We start from the raw sequence: 22687 nt of genomic DNA on the forward strand, positions 1-22687 counted from the left end.
ACTCCTGTGCTGGAATAACTCTACCTAGCCTGAGCTTTTCTGTGTTTAGTTAGCTTGTTTTAATTAGATTAAAAACACAATTTTATCCTGAACATTCTAATAACAAGACGGAGCCACATCATAAAAATGTAGGACCTGTTTTAGTGGATGTTGTGTGTTAATGGTGCAAATTTGCAGGAAAAATAGAGCTTTCAATAACAGAGCTGCACCACCTGACTCTGCAAGACAAACCAGAAAAAAGAAAAGATACTGGATTCATCTGAATTGTAGATTCTGGGTATAATATTATAATATTGTTATATAATATTCTGATTATAATATTCGCCAATACGTTGCTACCATCTTGGCCGCTGTCTGCAGCAACAGCTCCCCTGGTTATTCCGCCTGTATTTAAACATTCAGCCGCCGCCTCTGTCGGTGACTTCTAACTGGGCGGAACCAGTCGGCTGGTTGAGGTTTGATTGATGTCTACACCAGCCTATCATATCCGCGATATTGAGTTAAAGCGTTGAAAAGGGAGGGACTATCGAAAACATGTCAGCCAATGAACAACGCCGCGGGCACCTCTCTGGCCAATCAGGACGTTTGATGCCAGCTGGCCCTGGTTCAGGGTGGTGTTGGGCGGCTCGCTTCTTCAGAGGGGGAGACCGTGTTATTGTCCACGGTAAGTAGTTCTCACTTCAATTTGTTTCACCCTGTACATGAAAACGTGTGCCCACGCCTGGCCGCGGGTCGTGTTAAAGCGGCGAGGCGGTGGCGGAGCGGGCAGACACTCAGCAACGGTGTTAACGGCACTTCCGTTGGGCTGTGTTGGTAACGGTACAGACGATGATCCTTTTGCTCATGTTTTCGGTTTAACGGTAGAAATGTGTCCATTTAAACGACTGTTTCGTGTTATTTTCTCCACATGTATGTAGAATTTAAAGCGTGTTATGTGTTGTCAACTGTTCAGGCTGAATGTGAGCCCGAAGTGAAGCGGTTGCGCTGTTTATCTTTAACACATGGCAGCAGTCAACACATTAATAGCTCAACAACTAACTGTCAGGTTAGCTATCCCGCTGGCATTGACCCTCAGCTGGGACTTTACTAGGCAGCCTGCAATACAGCCGAAACTCACACAGGCTAGTACAACAGTCCTGCGGTGAATCCTGTCTTCATGGTTGTTTTAGTTTGTTTTAAAAGGGGTGTTGGTTCAACTTGCACTGCGTTACAAGGGCCGGGGTCTGTGGTATTTGGTCCCCCTCACTTATATCAGTGAGTGTAGACTAAATAACACCTGTCTGTATAACGCAGTATAGTTAAATATCACCACAAACTGCAGCATGAAGGAGGGTTTATTGGTGGACTGTTGTATTAGACTGTGTTAGTTTTAGCTAGATGTACTTAATAAACTGCCAGCTGAGTGTGTATTACATTATTGTATTAAGGTAAAGATCCTGACTTTGATTGATCCAATCAAATTTAATTCATCTTGTATCTTGGTGTTGTCCCCTGCACCTGTCACTTGTCCTACAGTAATAAAAACTGGTCAGAATCAGCCTGACTCCTAATTCCTACATCTGGCATCACAGAAAAAGTGGGCGGAGGTGCTCTTTTGAATGCTTTTTGAATCTTTCTGCAGCTGTCTTTAACCACCCACTCTTTCCCCCTCGTCTCTCATTGTGTTTCACAGCTCCTCTGTTTTTTGTTTTTTTTTTTTCCTCATCTCTTCATTTCAGATGCAGTTCATGCTTCTATTCAGTCGACAAGGCAAGCTCAGGCTTCAAAAATGGTACGTGCCTTTGTCTGATAAGGAGAAAAAGAAGATCACCAGAGAGCTGGTGCAGACAGTCCTGGCTCGAAAGCCCAAAATGTGCAGCTTTCTAGAGTGGAGGGACCTCAAGATTGTATATAAGAGGTGCGTAGAAATGTGACTTGTTTATGAGCAAAATGTTTTCTGGCTGAACGCTCACAGAATATAGTTTTTCACACTTCCCAGGGCAATTCATAGACCCATCATTCATAGACGTGGCTCAGCTGGAGAATCAGGAGAGAGTGTTATCAAAGAGAGGAAGGCATTATGACTACAACATGAAAGAGCATTCATTTTGCCTCATTATGCCTTGTTGCCGTGCCAACGGACAGGCAGCCAGACTGTTCGTGAACCCAAATGACCCATCAGGGCCAGACAAACGCAGCGGTTGAGGTGCTGACCCATCAGTGACTTTGCACCATTGCTCAACCAGACAGATGTTTGTTCACCATTTGAATATCTTAAAGTAATGACTCTGAATTTTTCATAATTATTAGTTGTTGTTTTTTTATTTTTTTATATGTGCCTGTGTTTATTCATAACAATTAAATTGACTTTTATTGAGTTCAATTAAAAGGCATAGAGCTGTTATAAAACAAGTGATCAGGGCTGCTACCTCTGGATCAGGTTGTACTGCTGTGGTCAGAATAAATCTGTATCTCCATATTTCTGTGTAGCTCTCAGCTGTCTGACCGTTAATGAGGAGAGAGTGTCCCATCTACTCACATGTCAGAAGAGATTTCTCGGAAGCTGTCTGAGTGCTGATGTAATAATTCTTTGCCAAACTTGAACAATACTTGTGCTGAAGGTGAAGAGATCCAAGAGCGGTAATTCTTCTGAGAACATGATTCAGTATCTGTTGAGACGTTCTGATTTTAAGAAGGCGTGAAGGGCCACCGACGTTTGGGTGTGCTATTTCTTTATTTTATTCTATTTTTTGACATATGACAGTGAGAAGAAATGAAAATAGCAAGTTGTCAGGTCAGATTTGTTCATACATGGTATGCTCCACAGCCAAATGAGTCTCAGCACAGCCAGTGGAAATTTGTTTTGATGCAGCAAAGACAATAACTGTTGCTGCTGCTGTTTGATATGTAGGCTGTGTGTGGTGTACAGTTACACAGCATGAAATATAAAATGTGAAGTGGAATCTGGAAAGACTGAAGCACAGAGTTCCCTGTCTTCACACAGCTCACAGTTGTAGCAAGAGATTTTAATAAGGTGCAGCAACTAATGTTGTAACATACAACCTTCATGAAAACATGCAGCATGTCTCAGGCTGCAACCAGTGGTTCTTTTTATTATAGACCAACGTGTGATGATTTTCTCAATAAAATGGTTTGTCTTCAAATGTCAAATGTCAAAAATAGTTAGGGAAATAGTGAAAAATGTCAAGGTGCGAATGTGACATGAAGACATGTTGTATGGTCTTCAGGCCCATGAAAAACATAGATTCAGTTTGTCTTCACAAATAAAAGCCAGAGCCAACATTGCAATGTGGCTCCAAGTAAGACTCTGAGCTCCCTGCCATGTGTGAAACATGCACTAACAGCCTAAAAGGTTGTCAGGCCGTCACATGCAACAGACAGTAAAGATCTGCATTTCCTGTAGCCGTGCGTGCTGGTGCGCTGTGTGAGTCAGCTACAGTAAAAGTGCTGTTTCACTTCACTGTGCCAAAGACGCCTGAACAACTGAACTGAGGTCATTGTTTGCTGAGCCTGGCTGTGCCTCGCATTAACTTGTACAAGCAGCAGACGAGGATGGAGTGGACCATGAAACAATAAATAATTTAAAAAATTTAAAAAGGAAAGCTGATCAACTAACGGGAATCAATAATGCCCACACGTTCCAGTCCTGTCAAATTTGAGACTTGCTTCTTTATGCTTGTCTTTGTAGAATCTAGAGTTGGGTCCATTGTGCTCCCCTGACCCGCTGGTTGTGAGGGATCAACTGACCGGCTCCTTTATGAGCCAATCATCACATGCTTAAAGAGTGCCTCAAGGATTATCAGGGATAAGGAACCATGGCAGAATGAGGCTTAACTGATGCAGCCTTCTGCATCCGGCGTCTGGCTTTTAAATGAATACCCTGGACACAGTAAACAGCAGTCAGTGATGGTAACAGAGACTCGCCATCTCAGCACTATTACACTGAGCTGGGAGAAAGCACGTACATTATATATCACTTTGAGATCCATGCATACAGTCAGCTCTTCTTGGTTGACGTTGCAGTTTTCCCCACTGAAAGATGCTTTTTTTAAATGCTGTTATTTTTTTATTTAGATTGTCAAGCTGAACTTGGCTGGCTTGTTGTTCTGTTGCAGATATGCCAGCTTGTACTTCTGCTGTGCCATAGAGGACCAGGACAATGAGCTCATCACCCTGGAGATCATCCACAGATATGTGGAGCTGCTGGATAAATACTTTGGCAGTGTGCGTTTCTGCTGTCTCCTCACTTCTCTTATTATTGTACATGTTGTGTAATTATACCATGTGTTTGTTTGTCACCTGTTAAATGTAGACTTAAAATCCAATTTTGTAATTATTGTGTTCTTTACTTTGTGATTAACAGGTTTGTGAGCTGGACATCATTTTCAACTTTGAGAAGGCCTACTTCATTCTGGATGAATTTCTGTTGGGTGGGGAGGCTCAGGAGACATCCAAAAAGAATGTGTTAAAGGCCATTGAGCAGGCTGACCTGCTGCAGGAGGTAAGGCAACGAGTGAAATCAAAGTGAGAATAAAAATGATTTCATACTCAAGACCTGGTTTTTCTCCCACGCCATCAGTAATCTGCCCTCACTGTGGTGGCAGATCAAAGGAAGGTGGAATCAAGGAGTAAATCTGAGTCTGAATATTTTATACTACTACAGTCCTGCCTCAGTCCTGGTTGATTTGGTGATACCTGTGCTTACTGGTGGTAACAGAAAGGACAGTTAAAACCTTTCAAAGCAGTTTTATCTGAGGCTACGTCCACACTGCTGTTTTTATTTTAAGAGGAAAACGATCTCCATCCAGAAGATCATTTTAGCTCCATATCAGACACAATCTCAGTCCACACTAACACTCCTGAAAACACATAAACACATGACCATTTACATACACTGGGCACAAGCCTGTGTAAACAGGAAGCAGATTGTCTACTCAGTGCAGTTGATAACTGGCACAAAATACTACAAACGAGGAACAGCAAGGACAGATGTAGCATTAATATGCAGAAATTCTCTGAACAACAGCTGCTAGCAAAGACAGCAAGGTCAGTAACACTTCTAATTCATTATCCACATTGCTTTCACCACTGGTAGTGGAGGCTGATAAGAGCCAATCAGGAAGCGACCGTGGGCGTCTGTGTCATCGTTTCCAAGGGTCTCTGTTTTTTCAAACTGAAATGGGTCCAGCAGAAGTCTAAGGGGCTTGAAACCTACAGAGTAGTGTGGACGGCAGGCAAAAACATAGCAAAAGAGATAAACGTCAAAACGCAGCAGTGTGGATGTAGCCTGAGTAGTTGTAGTGTCGCATTGTGTTTTTATTGGTCCATAAACTTTTAACACCTCAACCATGTTTTGAAACTTTTTTGCAATATTTGGACCTTTTTTATTTTTATAATTTCAATCTTTTTTAAAACTGACCCACTGTCCAAAAGATGTAGCAGTCAGTGCTGCGTATACTTTGCAGTGACCTTTCACAGTAAAAGATACTCTGAGTCTCCAGGTGAATGCTTTAATGTGAAGCAGCGACAGTAGGAAATGTTTATCAGTATTTTAAACCAGCTCTGATATGGTTGAAGAGAAGAAGAATAAACAGTGAGGCCGTTATCCATGAGATAAAAATACAAACAGCAACTGGATTACATGTCAAATCATTTGTGAACCTGTCTTTTGTGTGAAGCCAATCTAGGGCAAGAAAGACAGATTCTATCAGTAAAAATAAAGCTACTGCATAGAGAGGTAGTTTCTTAATACTAATACACTGTATAAGTGAAAAACATTTACCATAAATCACATAAAAATACAATTTAACTTCATGAAAATGTAAAGTTTTTTTATTATTCATTAGTCAGCGTAAAGGGGCTTATTATCACATAGTTAAAGACAAAGCAGAGTGGCTAAAATATTTAAGTACTTAAATGTATTTAAATAACTGAGCTTTTGTGAAAGATGAGCTTTAACTACTTTACTTTACCCTCTGCTTATAAGAAGAAGAAGATCGTAGCATTTCTGTGTTTTAGCCTTGGTCCATTTTGGGCTGCTCGTGCTTCATGGTGTGTCTCTCATACACACTTCCCTGATTACCGCTGTCTTTATGAAGCTGTATGAATATGGCACTCAGTTGATTTTGCAGCCTTTTTTCACAAAAACTTTACACTTTATTTCTTGTGATTTGCTTCACAGTGCTGTGTTGTCTGTCCCTTTAATTTGCTTGATCTTATTCTTGATTTCAGCTCACATATTTCTCTCTTACTGTTGTGATTTGCAGAATATAGACTTTCAGATGCGCCTGTTTGCAGGTACAGTTTGTTCAAACCCAAACAACTCGCTCTAGAGTTAGATCAGCTCCTTTAGATATAGTGTAGATTCACCACCACAACACTAAAGCACCAGCAACAGCAATATTTCAAGTGTCAGGGGCACACTGCAGATATTGAAGTTGCTGGTGCATTTTTCTGCTTTATAATGACTCCATCCCTGATATATCTGTGTAACTGTAAAGCACTAACCAATAACTCCTCCTCTTCAGCAGCATATCTACTTGGAATATATCATAGCACAAGTTTATAGTTGTGCTTAATATTCACCCTAAGGGACTTTTCATGAGGAGCTTACATTTGTTACGGTGGCATTGATGACTGTGAAAAGTAATGCTGAGCTCTAGAGAGAGAAAAGTAGTAAAAAGCTGTTCAGACTTGAGTCTCTGAATCCTCATGGTAGACTCCTGACGACCAGGGAGTATCACAGGATTGTAAAATCTATTATTACTTACAGAGATATATGCATCTTGCAAAGCCAGACATATATTTACATATAAGTCCAAAAATGTGACACACGGGGTGATTTGATGGCACAATTAAAACCCAAACATTCAGTATCACTAAAATATCTCAGTCTTGTTTGAATGCAGGAGTGAGGGGAGTGGTGTGGTGTAGCCCAGAAACAAGTCCTCATTGTCTGCACTGCTGAGACCACACAAACACTCCTGGCCCACATTAGCATTTTGCATAGAGGGAGCATAATTACAGTAGCAAAACCACAGTGTCACTGTAATTATGATTCTGACCGTAAGCATGTTCAGCAGCACACTGACAAACACTGGTCACAAACACAGCTGTGTTTCAGTCAGAACGAAGAGCTTCCCCTGCACTTCTGTCCATTAATGTAAAACCAAAAACTTATAGGTCTCATATTTTACATTATCCCTGTGTTTTATCTGAAGTGTTGATCTCCATCAGAATATATATTTGTGGTTTTAAGAACCAAAAACCATCTCAATGTAGTTTTACATCTCCTCTCTCAGGCCCCTCTCTGGAGCTCTAGTAACAACAAGTCAGTGAGCCAATCAGAAGAGAGGATCTGAGTCTCTCTTCTGATTGGCTGACTGTATTCAGAGTGATCGAATAAGAATATAGCAGATTTCAGGTAAACACTCAGAGAAACCAAATCCTGCAAGGTTGGATGGTGGGTCCAGGGGCTTTATTGTGACATCACAAAGTTACAGAAGTCCTGACGGCTCGTTTTAAGGCTCAGTTTCCTGGACTGAGGCTTTGATACTTTCACAGTATTAATATAGAACCTAGACCTGCTTTATAATCAAAAAAGACATGGACATCTACCTTTATACAATATGGGACCTTTAAACATTTCATAATTCACATATCTTTACTCTGTAGTGATAGAATGAATTAGAAACAGTGTATGTGTTACAGCAGAGCTATTCAATTGAAACCGTTTTTTTTTTTTTTTTTTTTTTCATTTCCATAGAGAATGCACAACTGTCAAAACACTGTCAGTGATTTCAGAGACTTAACTTGTGAAGACAGCTTTTAATCTTGAATACATAAAAATGGATCAAAAACACATAATGTATTTTTTATTACACAGTAGTATCTACTATTGACCTAATCATTGTCAGCAGGCTGATGGGTTCTACTGGATTTGTGTGCTCAACATTTAGTCAGTTAGTGAACCAAAAGACCACTGCTAATGAGTTCTGGGACGCAAAATCAGGCCACTGCTGACAGCCCATTAACATCCACTGGAGAAAAGTGATGTGAAATGTAGATAATGACCGACGCTGCAATTTTGGGGGGATGATTTTAATATACAGCATTAAACAATTCTGGCAAAGATTCCACTAATTTTGTGTGACAAAAATATCTGAGGCAGAATATTAATATTATATATAAGTTTAAAAAGTGCATTGTATTTATCTATTTGTCTATTTGTGTGAATATTTATATGACTAAGCATAAAAAATGTTGCCCAGTCGTTGATATTTGATAGATCTATGTTAATCATGTGCATCAAGGTTTTGATTTGAGTCATTCACCATATATGTAATACTGCTTCATAAAGCTATGAATAAGACACCATTCAGGCAAAATAGAGACTTTACTAATGTTGGCAATCTGAAAATGCAAAGAAGCCCAAAGTAATGAAGTGAGCACTAAAGCTGAGACGCATTAGAAAAGCTGATTGTGGCCCAAAACCGTTAGCTTTGAGGCAGCCAAGTCCATAATCCCCAAGGACAAACTGTGAAGCTGCTCATTGATTTACAGTCAGCAGTACCATCAGGGAGCTGTACTGTAGGGAACATACTGTACAGTGATCCTAAAGGGCTTATGGTAAGTTCTTAAGGTGTATGAGGGGAGGAGCTTTTTAAAATCATTTATATTCTTACTTTGGAATAAGTGGGGTCAAAACCTCATGAGAAACCCGCCTCTGATTGGCTCAATTCTGTATTTATAGAGCCAGAGTGAAGACTGGGGAAGTTTGCCAAATGAGGAGCTCTTGTAATGGGCCTAGGGTCCATCCGTGCCTTCATCCAGGCAATTGGTAACTACGAGACTGGTGCAGTCAGCCAGCATGGGTTTCCAGTTGTGCGTGCCGTGAACTTTTACCTGCATGTACGTCTGAGTGAAAAATACATGACACTATATAAAGGTCATAACAGGCATGAACTCAAACTTGAACATTTTGAACATGTCTGAAAACACTCAGTTTCACTAACAGGCGGCATAACCCAACACTTCGTGTTACATTTTAAATGTGAATAGTTTTTTTGTTTTTATTATCATTGTACTCCTTTTGGATTCTTTTTTATCATGGATGCAATTTGTATTTTTTACAATTGTCTCTAAACTCTAAGTTGTAACATGAAAGTGAAAGAGCTATGCCGCCTGTGTGAAGACGAGCCTGTTGTTTTACTAACAGCACTGAATGAAACTGCTCTGATCAGTGATGTATGTTGTTCTGAAATGGGGGAAAAGGGATTTCTGAACAATAACACTATATTCTGACAATCTTTCACATTTACTTGTAATTCCACAGGTTTTTACACGTGGTGTCATTTGAACCACAATGACCATGTTACACAAACTATCATCTTCTAATTAACACTAAGATATAAACAGATAATTCTATACCCTGTTTATCTTATTCTCAACAAACGACCAGAACCGACCATCTGTTGTCAACACTCTACGACTACCTGTCTGTGGTTCTCAGCCCCAAGCCGATTGGTCCTTGCTGAAGACATAAATCTGTCAAATTTCTCACAAATAATCAGATCAAATTCAAAAAGTCCTCTGCTACTGCTGCACATGGAGAAACTATTTAGTAAACGGACTCCTTGTCAGTGTGATTTAGTAATCAACTGACACCAGAGTGCTGTGGTGAAATGCAGGATTTCCTCATCAACTCTCCTACAAATGGTTCATAAGATAATAAATAATTTCTGTTTCGATTTTCTTTCTTTTTTTATAAGGGAGGACAAAAATTATTGTTACTTTCAGAAAATCTAAACATCATGTGCATATAAGTTAGTGGATATAAAAACTCCTTGGTTAAAAGGATGCAGAGGTTGAGTTGGGGCACATTTGGAATGAGGGCCTTGTGCTTGAAGGCATTAGTAAGTGCATAGTTCAGTAATTACATGGAAAACATACCACAGGGGATTTCAGTTGAAGCTATTTTAATAAGCCTTTAATGAAACATTTCTCAGGAGCTGGCCAATAGTTTGGTGCCAGCAAGCAGAGCCTCTTTTGGAATAATGATGCCTCTGAAGATTTCCAGCTCAGCTCAACTCTGCATGTGAGACATCAGAGATAAATTGAGCAAAGACGTCCCAGTGAAGAGGTCACAGTTATTGTGGTGGTGCACAGTTAACCCCCCGGTTCCTGAGCACATACTGGAGATGTTTAGGTCCCTGTGAAATTCAGACTTTACCCGAGTGGCTCAGTGTTGAATCATTCTGTTTATTTTTGTCCTTATAAAAATGTCTGCCTCACAGGTGTGATGGTCCCAAATATGGCATCTGAGTCCTCTGGTCTTTTCCAGAATTAGGCCGGCTGAGGTGAATACTCTCTCTGTACCAGTAGAGCCCCATAGTCAGAACTAGTCTCACTGTGTATATCAGTCTGTCTGTAGCTGGATTCGTGCTGGTTAAGAAAGTGTTCCTGGCGTCATTCCTGGTTTCTTGTCAGTAGTACCAGTCTCTCCACAGCTGACAGTACATGTTTGTACTGAAAACACAGTCTGTCCTAGTGTGTTTGTCTTTGTTTTTCATTTTATGTGTAACATTTCATTGACACTGTCCACACCACCAAATGTTTCATGAGATGGGCACAGTTACATCAGTTTAATAAGATAAAAAGTGAAGCAGTGCACTGTTGAAACTGTTTCTGTTTATCACCTAAAATGAAATGAATGTTGCACTAATGGGGGAATTTCACTATTTTAGCTCCTCATTCGTCTTCAGGCAGGTTTGTGGCTGCATTTCCTTACTGAAAGTATGATCTCAACCAGCAAAGCACACTCTTACTATAAAGATTAACAAAGTCATGAAAACCGCTGTGAGTTTGTGGCTGTGGGTAAGTAGGAAAAAAAAATTCCAGCTCAAAGGAACTTTAAAAGAATAGTTGAACTTGTTGAAAAATATGCTAATGAACTTTTTTAACAAGAGTTACATGAGAAGAACAACATCACTCTTCTGTCTGTGTAGTAAATATGAAGCTGGAGCCAGAGGGTGGTTAGCGTAGCTTAGCATAAAGACTTGAAAAAGGGGGAAACAGCTAGCTTGGCCCTGACTAAAGGTAAAAAGAGTCACCAAATGAATATTTCTCATCCATTCGTGACTTCCTGGAGTCTCTACCATGCCAGCACATAATTCCATGTAAAACTACAAATGATTGTGTTTACATTTTTGTTTGTGCACCAATTAAACAAACAAGATGTAATGTGTTAGTGAGCTTTAGAAATGCTGGTAAACACATTTTTAAACTTTAAACAGAGCCAGTGAGTCATTGATTTAACTTTTCTTTTTTTTTTTTTTGCCTTTTTGCCTGTCCACTGTTTCCTCTCTGTGCTAAGCTAACTGCCTCCTGGCTCGCTCTTCATATTTAACGAACAAACATGGGAGTAGTATCTCCATTCTGATGTAGCTCTCAGAAACAAAGTGAATAAGCATATTTCCCAAAATGTCAAAGCATTTCTTAAGCAGTAAAAGGGGGACACAGTGATGGGAGTTTGTTCTTGTCACTGAGTGATACCTCCTGCCTGCTGCCGTGTCTCCTGCATGTCCTGTGAATGAAGTGTCTGAATGAGGTGGCTGTTACGACTCAATGTTCTCCTGTTTTCTAAGTCGTATGCATTTCTCTCCCCCCAGCCCCGTCATGAGTACTTTAATGTGCCTGTGTACTGATTGGCTGCCATCGCTGCTGCTGCTGCTGCTGCTGCTGCTATCCACCCTGCATGCTGAGCTCCTCAGTGCCTGGCACCTTTCTTTCTTCCCTCTGAACACCTGTCATTGTCATTGGTTTGGGGGGTGTCATAATATTCTCAGTTCACCGTTCAGCTGGATACATGACAGTCATGATACAATTGTCCTGATTTTAAAAGTAAACTGAAAACTAAAGTAAGTGATAAACACAATTTAGGCCAGATTGTTAGAATGGAGAAGAAGGTCAATGTCTTGTCACTGGGGCCTGAAAATGTAATGTTTTAATATTGTCCACTGATACTGAAATTAGTATTTATCAGTATTTCTATTGAGTCATACTATTTGTGGTGATGTATTGTGACATGCCTGTCATTGGTCCACTTACTGTTTTGTTTCATTGCACAAGCAATGCAGTAGGTTTCCCGTCATGTGTCAATACAACCCAAATATGCTGTTTGACAGATTATTCTAACTAAAGGTCCACTTATCGGCTTTGGTTCTAAAATGTTTCCAAGTTGAAGAACAAACCAAACAACAAAATTACACCTTTCTTTTTAGTACAACAAACTACTTCAGAAGCTAATTTACTAATTACTTAAAATCAGTTTAAATCAGCTGCTGTTGTTCTGGTTTAAAACTTTTGGATCGTGTCGACACATGACTGAAAACCAGTGGTTTTAACATCAGACCAAGATTAAATAAGACAAGTCATATCCAGTATTTTGTTATGATAGATGGTCTTTACATGACCCCAACTTTTTCTGTACATCTGTGCAATTGCCACTCAAATATGTAGGGAAAGTCTGCCCCCTGTTGCGCAGGTTGTAGTACAGGTGCACAAATATGTCTGACTGTGTTTAAGTGTACAGCAAACCTTCAGTATTTCACTGTAACTGCACTCTTTCATCAGAAATGCTTGAAGGCCAGATTACAAATTCTGATGATACTTAAACACATATTCATCATTTAAGTCATTATTATGTCCAGGAGGTGTTAATCCCATCAGTCCTGTATTTCATATTTTTATTGCTTTCCTCATTGATCTGAATCCACGTTACATCAGTCATGGGTGGGAACTGGCTGCAAGAGGAGTCATGTGTTACCTGTTTTCTTTCTAGTTCAAATCATACATACAGTTTGTGAATTTTAGCTTTTTGACCTTCATGTGATTTCTAGGATTTGTTGTTGTTATAAGTATGAAACAAGCCCTCGCTCTGACCACGGGACAGAGAGAAGACCTAGCTTTTCAGTATCTGTCCAGTAATTAGCTGAGTTGTTATTCTTTATCATTATCTTTTAAATTATTGATAGACCCTGATTATTTCCTATTTAAAGAAATGGCAAAAAGGCCACTCTCAAGGTAAGTAATATCAATGGGATTAATACTGAAGAAATATTTGCACTACACACTGATTAACTAAGGGCTCTTATGGCTTTCTACATCATAAGGATAATAGACATCAAACCACAATTAAACTAATTAGCCTTACACTTAGATGTACACTGACTAAGCACTTAAAATGTTTTATATAATTGGTTTTTGTTCATATATGTCCTACTAATAAAAACAGAATGTATTAATAGACTATCATGATTAATTGAAGATATTTTATCAATGTTAATAATAGATAATAAATAAATTGTTTATGATTCTTTGTCACTTTAGCACACTGGTGTCTTTCTTTGATATAACTGTTTGGTCCCTGTGTTTATGGTTAAGTTCGAGCTGAGTGATTTAGTCTTTCTGCAGCTGTTTTCCCCTGTGTTGGAAACCTCACCACAGAATGGTGCTAAGCTCCATTTGCTTCTCACATGAAGGGATTTAGCCTACATAACCCATGACAAGGGATACATCACTGCATCAAAGTTTACCCTGAGAGGAAAAGTCTGTAATTGGTTGAAAATGCATAGTTTATGTTTCAAAATCTGGGTTTTGCACTGAAAACAAAATGACACTTTGAATTCACTGTGTAGAACTGGGTTGTTTTTCTCCTCTTACCATGAAGCGAGATTTCTGTCTCACTGCTCTGATGCAAATCCTCTCTTTACTTTGTGCTGAACATTGCTTTAGGATGCCAAAGTAAGTGCTTCTCTTCCTTTCTGCCAAAAGCCACCAGCTCTCATGTTTTCCTGTATACGTCTGTGTCTTTATACACATTAGCATAGCTACATCATGAAAGAAAAGTAAATATATATCAAATAATTGGTTGAGGTGTTTTGACCAGTTTACTTGTTTATTTTGTGTGTGTGCACATATAGATATAATATATTCATTAACAGAGCTCTTAACTAATAGCAGTATCAAATCCCCAAATATTAATGTAGAATTTGATGGGTGGACTTAACTACAGAGTGGTGGCTCCCCTCCTCCAAACCACCCCTTTCACTTAACATGTATTAATTTGATTTTGGATCTTAATTAATGCAGCTTTAAATGTGCCCTGTGGAGGTTCTGACCACTTGCAGTGCTACTGCAACAAGCTTTTATGAGTGGACACCTGTTTTGTTTGTATTGTGCACATATACGATCGAAGTCATACACCCTCCTGCTGTCAGTTTCCCTCTGTTGCACTGACAGACAGTTGTAGGGTGCAAAGAGGCATAGCAGTGGGTTCACAAAGGCAGGGAAGAGGGACACTGAAAGATGGATGTAAACAATGAAGTTTGAAATGAAAAACTCAACACATTTGTTGGGCTTCAAAGATAAGAAATGTATATTGGTGAGAAACTGAATGTAAACTAACTTCTGCTACACAGCAGGGGACCTTTAATTTAATGTACTATCAAATTCTCAAATATTAATGTGTCATTTGGAGGCTTAACTGAGTTGTTGGTTCCTTACTGTGAGCCACCTTTCACCTTCCATTTATATGCATTAATTTGACTCAGTGTTAATATAGAAACTGTCAGTTAGTGCAGCTTTAACATTATTAACCAGCTGCAGTATTACACCCAAACATTGGAGTGAGCTGACCTGCAGAGTTGTGTTGTCCTTACAGTGAGCTGCCCCTTCACTTTACATATATTCATTTGATTAAGTATCGACAAATGTTGAATATTGCAGCTTTAACTTTGACCTGTTTTAACTATATGCATTGAGCCATCAATTGAATGGTTTGCCACGTCATGTCATGTAAAATCTCCCCCAGCATTACTGCTATTGAGATAGTAATGACATTATACCAGTAAAATATGTCATTGCAGTGTGTATGTGTCTGCATGGTTGAGTGACTGTGTTCTTGTTGTGGAAATCTCCTGTGATCAGTGTGTGACGTGAAGCTCACTGTGCACTTAACTGGAGCTCTGGTTCCTCTCTCCCTGCACAGGAAGGAGAGACCCCACGCAGCGTGCTGGAGGAAATTGGACTGACATAAACATGATGCTCACCGTCATCCACTTGCCACATACTCCTCCATCTGCCAGCTAAACTGCTGTATGTAGCCGATACCACTCCAATTCATCTTTGAGCGCACACACACACACACACACACACACTGTGCATCTGTTCCACAACTCTGCCTTTGCTTTCTTTTTTTCTGAGACAAACAATGTTGCACTGTTTATGTACGTCCTACTGAGTTATTTATTTGTTTGTGTGATGACGTTAACTGTTACCAAGGTAAAATACAGCATAATTAAGGTTTTCGCTGCTCTCCAGCTACAGAGACACTGTACTGAGTGAACCGCTCGATTTCAATTTGACCAAAGCTGATGGGATCACTTTGTTCTGTGGAGTAGATTCATGTTTTCAAAAACAGAATAGTATATATTACAAAGGGAAGTTAAAAGTATTACAAGAACAAAACCAAAGAGTTGCATTTCACCTCACCTAACAATGCATTGTGATCATCATGAACGTGACAGTAATTTCAAGCACAAACACCTTACACCTGGTATTTGAACACTGTGCTTACACTGTAATGCACCACTACAGTCTGAAGTGAAATGGCTGGTGATGAACTTTAAAACAGAAAAATGTTGTATGTCATATTATGTGTATTCTCTCTGTTTATTGACCGTTACCATTCGTACAGTCTGTTTGGTCTATTGGTTTGTAATAACAGGATCCCACTTAATGTTGAATGCCTTAATCTCTGATGGATGTCCATTTAAAATGACAGAATCTGTTACTTTCCCATTATTGCATTTGCATGCCACTGCAATGTAGCAGGTAAATACAGAGTTTGATTTATTAACTTGTGATGTGCTACTGAACTAAATGGACTGTTCTTTTTTCATGTTTACTACTGTGCTTCTCTTCTTCTTCTTTTTTTTTTGTAATGAAAAAACTGTTACTGTGGAAAATATCGAGTCAGTATTGTAAAGGCTCAATTTAAGGCTCCAGATTCTTTGACTTAACGTGAGATGACAGTAATAGAGCCCTAAAATATTATTGCTTTTTTAAGTTGCCCAGCACACAGGGAGCAACATGACTGTCTCACCAGAGATGCTGTCTGGCCACTTATTGAATACCAGTTATTCCTTTGGCTCTGTTTTGGTTTCCACCAACTTTGGGAGATATGTGATTATTTAGTGGGTGGATGTCTGCTGCAGAGTGAGCAGCATGTTAACAGAGCAGCAGCAGCTCCTGCGCTCTATCTGAGACTACACAGGATGCATTCAGGGATCAGTGACGAGTGGTAACTCGACACGTAAAAATGAACTTTGGGTTGTGTTTATGTGCATATAATGTGAGTAAAATGTGAGCTGTTGTGCGACCTGTGTAGAGAGCTGTGTTGATTCAGTCAGGCACTCGAGAGATGCGCAACTGAAAAACGGCGCTGAAACACTTTTTGTGTAGACCAGTGGTTCTCAGAGTGGGGTCCAGGGATCCCAGCAAAAAGGGGAATCATTTATTTTCACTATATTTCCATCCCTAAGTAACACAAAAACAGAATGTGTGACTCTTTTCGTCATGGGTTTTTAACACTTTCTGTAATAAAACATCTAAAAGCAAAAATCTTATCAGATGGGGGTCTGTGGTCTAATTTGTTTCAGTTTTGGGGTCCCTGATATAGAAGACTTTGGGAACCACTGCTGTAGACATGCTGTTGCTTCTTTCTCTAGCTAGCTGCTGTTTGGTCCAGGTAGAGTGCAGTGGCTTTAGCAGAGCTTCTGAGGTGTTAACAGCTGCCTGATGCTGCTTGAGGTGAGGTGGATGACAGTGATGAGACTTCAGCATCAGTGAAAGTGTGGATGTGAAACCAAAACAAAGGGCGGAAAGGCTCCTGTCACCTGTTTTCTCTCTTTGATTGACTGATTTCATACAGACCACTGATCAGCATGACAATTTAAAGCTCCGACACACCTTATATCCCCCCTCGGGTGTTTTCATTGGCCTGATTAGAGCTCTCCCCAGGGTTGTATAGGCCCGTACAAACTGTGATGATTGACACCTCCCTCACTCCTGTGTTTCACCTGTTAATGTGCAACCAGTTTAGACCTCTGATTCTCATTAGCCCCATGGAGTTTGGTGACCTCATTTAATTCTCAGCATAGCACCACCCAACCCCAACCTGAGCAGAGGTCTGATCAGGAACAGTAACTGAAAGCAGCTGAGGGTGTGCAAGGCCTTTAACAAATACACACTCATGTAAAGCCGTTTCACTGTTTACTCAAAATTGGTAGTGACTTGACATAAAAAACTCTGGCCAAATGTGTCATATTGTACAGCATGTAAACTACCTATTTACTACTGTGACTCTGAAAAAAGTGACCATGCATTAAATAGCAATAGTGTCATAAACCATAGCAGAGTATTAAGATTTTTTTATGTACTAAAGCAGTAGTTTCCAGATAAGAACTCAAACACATACAAAGATACATATTAGATGCCTTGGACACAGGACTGCGCAAACATCATAAACTGGCATTCTCTCTGTATGTTATGTTTATCTTGCACTGTATTAAGAAACTGGTATTGTTGTTTAAAACCAAAATATATTTTTTCTGCACCTTCCTCTATATATCAGTTGTTTTACATGATGAAATATTGAAATCTATTCCTATTATCACTTTTATATCTGTACAAATTAGCATTTTCATGCATAACTGATGTGTTTGCTGTTCTGTATCTCAGATGTGTGGCCTATAGAATCTATGCTGTGTATAAAGTGAAATATACAGTAGCTACAGTATGAGTGCAGTGCAACCTGTGTATCACATTACTGGACATGTGTTTACTTGCAGAGGATAAATTGTGTTGTCTATTGTTGCAGTGTCTGAAATGAATAAAGGAGGAAGGTTATCTTTTCCTGTCAAGTTCAGCAATAAAAAGTATTCTGGGGACGGAGACCAGCTTGTTTCCTTTAATTCTTCACAGGACACAGGAAAAAAAAACTGCCTAGTTTTGGTGATAAAAAGAGTAAATGTGTCTCCATGTGTTGTTATGTACTGACAAAGACAATCAACCCGCATGACAGAAAAAGCTATGCTTTGGTTTCATATGATTTGTGACAAAACATTGTATCCAACTGTAAACTCAACAAAATGTATTAACTTAAAAAAAAGTAGACAAGTCACTGAAGTTAATGGCAATGATGGAACAACACACTAAAGAAGTATAAACACAAAAGAAAAAGGATTTTGGATCCATTTTCCTAAACAAATTGACACAAACTGGAATGTGCGTGTTTCCAGAGTACATTATGTCAGCATACAGTATATGTGAGAATATGGAGACAATACATTTGATAAACAAACACATACAGTATGTTCAGTCATCCATAGTATCGTTTTGATAAAATACACATTGTCCAAGGTTGTTAACAGGTATAACATACTCTGTCTATACAGTAATAGACTATCAACAGCTTTTAAAAAGTGACTTGAAAATTGGAACCAACTAAAACCAACACGGCATAATTTCCATTCAAAACTAGAATTACCACCCGGTGGTTGTTTTCCTCCGCCAACCAGCCAAGTTGCAGGAAGTATGGTCACAATCTCTCCTTCCTGAGTTACAGTGTTGAATAATGGTCAGAAGTGTTTTTGCAGAACATTATGATGTCACAGTGAAGTTGACCTTTGACCATTTGTCACGACCAAATGTCATAATTTCATCTTATCCTTATAGACATTTGAGTTAAATTGTCATAATTATTGTATGAAATTGTGGGTTATGGCCAAAATGTGTTTTTATGAGGTGACAATGACTTTGACCTTTGACCATCAAATTCAAATCCTTTGATAGTTGAGTCCAAGTGAATGTTTGTGCCAATTGAGTTCCCTCAAGGCCTTACTGAAATATCACGTCCATGAAAATGTGACCATACAGACGACAGACAAGCTGAAAACATTAAACCTCTGGCCCTGCTGTCAGCAGCATGGAGGCAGAGGATGAACTTCCAAAATATACCACACTTGTTATATGGCTCACAATTCAATCATCTAGAAATTGAAAGAAAATATCACTCGATTTGGTTTGTTATTTCTGCAGCATCAGTGAGGCCAGAATAGCACATCAAAGCCTGTGGTCTATGATTTCATACTTCACACTGTTCCTTTTATTTTAATAGTTAGACTGCTGTATTTATTCATTTGTTAAATAGATGTTTTCATCAGGAAAATCATCATAATGGCATTTATAAAGTGAGAGAAATAACAATTTACATTGACATTTCTGAGTCACATATGAGTCAGTTTACTGACTTCATGACTCTTCTCGACTTGTGCTACTGTTACGCTTTAGTTTAGCAGTATTTTAAAATTCACCATTACCCTGTAACTGGCATAATCTTGCTTTAATTTCCGAGGCCAAGACTGAGGAAAATTTTCCATTTAGTGTGGAGGCGTACTTTATAAATTGTGGGACAATACCTCCTCTTTTTTTACCTATAGGAGACAAAACTACATATTTACTCATAAAAGGCCACAGAAACAGCATGCTGAAATGTTAATGATACTCAGTGGTATTTCTCCACCTGATCCATTTAGAGGACCAATACTGAAATTAATCATTCCACTGGGAGCATAAAATTTGTTGTCAGGTGCTGTTTCTGACCTTAAAGGTGTCTATCAAACAGCTGAGGCTGGAGGAGCTTGTTTAATCGCTCTAACTGTCCTCCTTTAGCATATCTTCAATCTCTTTGTCCCAGTTGTCTTCGTGGTTGTCATTATCAGCCAACACGTCGTACTCCTGAAGTTCCTCCTGCAACTCTCTCTCCCAGTCCGCCGTCTCCTCTGAAAACAACAAGTGTTGAGTCACTCACTGAACTCTGGTAAACACCTCTACCAACTACATGATAACCCAGTTCAACAAAAAGGCTCACCCTGTTGTGCCTTTGTATGTTGCCCCTTGTCCAGAACCAGCTGTTCCATTTCTTTGCGCAAATCGTCCTCATTTATCTTGCATGAGTCAAAAGCATCACTCACAAACTCAGACACAGGTGGGCTGGTGGAGATCTCCTCTTCATCCTTTCAATACAGAAACAGAAGGAAGTCTGAATGTAACTACACTCAGTCCAATTACTGCTTTATAACAGAAGCTCTTATTTTCTCAGATGCTTTATTCTTTGAAAACAGGCAACTTACCTCCCTTGACTTTGGTTTGGTACGGCAGATGGCAGAAGGAGTTTTCCCTTTAACTACATCTGAAAAAAATCATTTTGGCATTATAAGGTGATATTCATGTTTTATACATAACATTTACAGTGCAGACTAATTCATATAAATTATTCCCTACTAATGCTTTTAACATTGCAAAAACAAAGGTAAAGACAATGTACATAAAGTTCTTAAAGGAGCTATTTGTAAGTTTTGATACTGCTACATAGCCATCATTAGCATTAACAGCTTTTTACCTACCAGTCTAGAAGAAAGGTTGCAAGTTCAGTATCAAACTTCATTCCTTTACTCACCAACAGCTGTCTCCAGAGGTGGAGAGCATGGCCAATGTTAACTCTTGTCTCTATCATGTCTTTTCTTCTACTGCAGTTAACATGCTAACCAGCTAGCCCCGGCCTCATAGCCGCCAATCTGCCCTGAAGACGTAGCTGCTCAGAGGGTGTATTATAACCTCTTGTATTATAGAAACAATGATGGCCAAAGCGCTTGTCAAGCTACAATCACCACCACCCACTTCCAGCAAGAAACCACATCCAGTGCCAGAGAAAACTACAAATAGCCCTTTTAAAGTTAGCTCACTTTTTGGTTTACCACATAGTGTTTGGTTATACCTCATCATTCTTTTTGTTTTGATAATATTCAACATTTATGGTTTTGTGTGTGAGAAGTTATCATTTGAAACAAATTTTCTTTATTCTCCTCACTGGCAAGAGCATTAGGATTAAAGACAGGACTTAATAGTTTTACACTACACAGTATATTGTACCCTTTTGATGAGGATCCTGAGGACTGCAGCCAGTTTTCTCCACATCCCTCCTTTCAGCAGCCTGTTGTGCTGCTAGAGCTGTGAGCTGAGCCGACTGTTTTATCAAGGACACACGGTAGAAGTAATTCTTCCAGAAGACTTCCTCTTTCACCCTAAAAAGAATGACATAGAGAAACAGACTGTCATCTCTGCGGTGGAAAAAAAATATTTTTGTTTTTAATAAACCCACTCTTGCTCTGGGATGCACATGATGAAAACACAGCTCAACGTGTACAGTAAGTGACATATTCTCACTGTTTGGGGACCAGATGGAAGCGCATCTTTCTGAGGAGCTCATCTTCCTCCAGCATCACCATGGCGACTGGATACATTTGCTCAAAGTCAAAGTGAAAATGCACCCCAGCAGGAGGGTCCCGCAAAAAATTTCTTTTGTCCTGTTGAAAAAAATTAGCAATAAACACTTTTTCTTAATATAACATAGTAGCACAATTTAACTGTACTTCTTTATCAAAGAAATGTCTTTAAGGATTAATACGAACAGCTGAGAGAGCTAAAATCTGCTGCTGTATGGTGTCCTCCTCATTATAACCGACCCATGGTGGCACAGCAGCACCTAGGAACAATAAAAACTGGCCTGTAGTTCTGGTATTGTGATATAAATGTACTTACATGTTATGCAGTTTTGGTCAGCAAGCGATTAAGTAACCGTTTTAATAAAAGTTCAATGACCACCTTAGGTGCAGACAGGAATAAATGGTTGAATATAAAATAAACACAGTATTCAGTACTTACCAAACTTTTTTGCTTGTTTCTCCTGAACAAATTTTTCTTGTTCTTTCTGGAAATCTCCCAAAATGGTCTGAAGGAAGAAAATATTCCGACCGATAGGCCAAACTTCCTTAGAACAAAGAAGGATGTGAAATCATTTAAATTACAAGAGACTTGAGAGATATTTACCTTATCAATAATTCCATTTATTTTCCCTTCCTCTACACTTTTCTTCAGTGTTTGTGCTGTTTCAACTACGGACTCAGACAGTTTCTTAGAGGCACTGCTGGCGAAATTGTAGATGAAACCTGCAAAGAAGCAAAGAAATATGACTGACGTTACTGACGTTACACGGATGCTCCAGCAAAGCGACATAACAGATTCAGCTCAACTGTCACAACTTTAACTGCACTGTACTTGATCAAACTTACCACTGAGGCCCTTGGCATCCTCCTCAGCAGCACTGGTCCGCTCACTTTCAGCATCAGCCGTCGTTTTGTTTACTTCATGAGTCTTGTCCCCCTTGACATCAACAATCGCCTCGCCTTCTTGTTTAACTTGGCCATTTTCGCTCTCTATTCCAAACCAGGTCCCCCAGTTCTTAAACATTCTTTAAATATTTTCTCAGCAAAGTTAAAATGAGTTCTTTAACATGCCCTAAGGATTAATTACTTCGTTTATACGTCAGTTTTCTGAAGTGAGCTCGAAACTGACTAAAGTGTGGTAGCTGGTGACGTCTCACCCCTTACCCATTTCCGCGGATTCGTAAGGTTTGGCCCTACTGCCTACCCTTAACAGGTTAACAGGTTGTCATGGAAACTTGAAATTACGAGTTTGTCTTTACCCAAGTTAATAGTTAGCTAAA

At 39.4% G+C, this 22687-nt stretch overlaps 2 protein-coding genes across 7 annotated transcripts; one reads left to right on the top strand and one right to left on the bottom strand.

The window, feature by feature from the left end:
- Positions 1–549: 549 nt before the first annotated feature.
- LOC139626650 (AP-1 complex subunit sigma-2) lies at positions 550–18017 on the top strand. 6 transcript variants are annotated; one of them, XM_071487063.1, is made up of 7 exons: positions 550–664; positions 1719–1897; positions 4116–4224; positions 4364–4501; positions 6267–6297; positions 10296–10358; positions 11670–13383. In XM_071487063.1, exons 2-6 carry the CDS (start codon positions 1719–1721, stop codon positions 10346–10348), a joined length of 510 nt encoding a protein of 169 aa, XP_071343164.1. In that variant the 5' UTR covers positions 550–664; the 3' UTR covers positions 10349–10358; positions 11670–13383. The 6 variants fall into 6 exon arrangements, with proteins under 6 accessions (XP_071343164.1, XP_071343167.1, XP_071343168.1 ...); XM_071487064.1 differs by lacking the exon at positions 550–664 and adding an exon at positions 674–819; XM_071487066.1 differs by lacking the exons at positions 6267–6297; positions 10296–10358; positions 11670–13383 and adding exons at positions 8753–8839; positions 15050–18017.
- LOC139626645 (synapse-associated protein 1-like) lies at positions 18018–22576 on the bottom strand. The gene is made up of 9 exons (XM_071487060.1): positions 22254–22576; positions 22012–22130; positions 21847–21913; positions 21594–21667; positions 21349–21488; positions 21055–21206; positions 20256–20314; positions 19994–20138; positions 18018–19904 (listed from the first exon to the last, which is right to left on the bottom strand). The coding sequence occupies exons 1-9, from the start codon at positions 22429–22431 to the stop codon at positions 19777–19779; spliced, it is 1062 nt and encodes a 353-aa protein (XP_071343161.1). The 5' UTR covers positions 22432–22576; the 3' UTR covers positions 18018–19776.
- Between the last annotated feature and the right edge of the window lie 111 nt (positions 22577–22687).

The sequence above is a fragment of the Trachinotus anak genome, unplaced genomic scaffold (assembly GCF_046630095.1).
Source record: "Trachinotus anak isolate AG129_WGS33_773 ecotype Australia unplaced genomic scaffold, CSIRO_AGI_Tana_v1 ptg000010l, whole genome shotgun sequence".
NCBI classification, from domain to species: Eukaryota; Metazoa; Chordata; class Actinopteri; order Carangiformes; family Carangidae; genus Trachinotus; species Trachinotus anak.

Excerpts from the sequence above, each read along its gene's own strand:
- LOC139626650 (XM_071487063.1), top strand. The coding sequence starts at position 1,719 with ATGCAGTTCATGCTTCTATTCAGTCGACAAGGCAAGCTCAGGCTTCAA. Across the intron at positions 4,502-6,266 it reads AGGCTGACCTGCTGCAGGAG|AATATAGACTTTCAGATGCG; the intron begins GTAAGGCAACGA and ends TGTGATTTGCAG. Across the intron at positions 6,298-10,295 it reads TCAGATGCGCCTGTTTGCAG|GTGTGATGGTCCCAAATATG; the intron begins GTACAGTTTGTT and ends TCTGCCTCACAG.
- LOC139626645 (XM_071487060.1), bottom strand. The coding sequence starts at position 22,431 with ATGTTTAAGAACTGGGGGACCTGGTTTGGAATAGAGAGCGAAAATGGC. Across the intron at positions 22,131-22,253 it reads GGATGCCAAGGGCCTCAGTG|GTTTCATCTACAATTTCGCC; the intron begins GTAAGTTTGATC and ends GCTTCTTTGCAG. Across the intron at positions 19,905-19,993 it reads ACATACAAAGGCACAACAGG|AGGAGACGGCGGACTGGGAG; the intron begins GTGAGCCTTTTT and ends TGTTGTTTTCAG.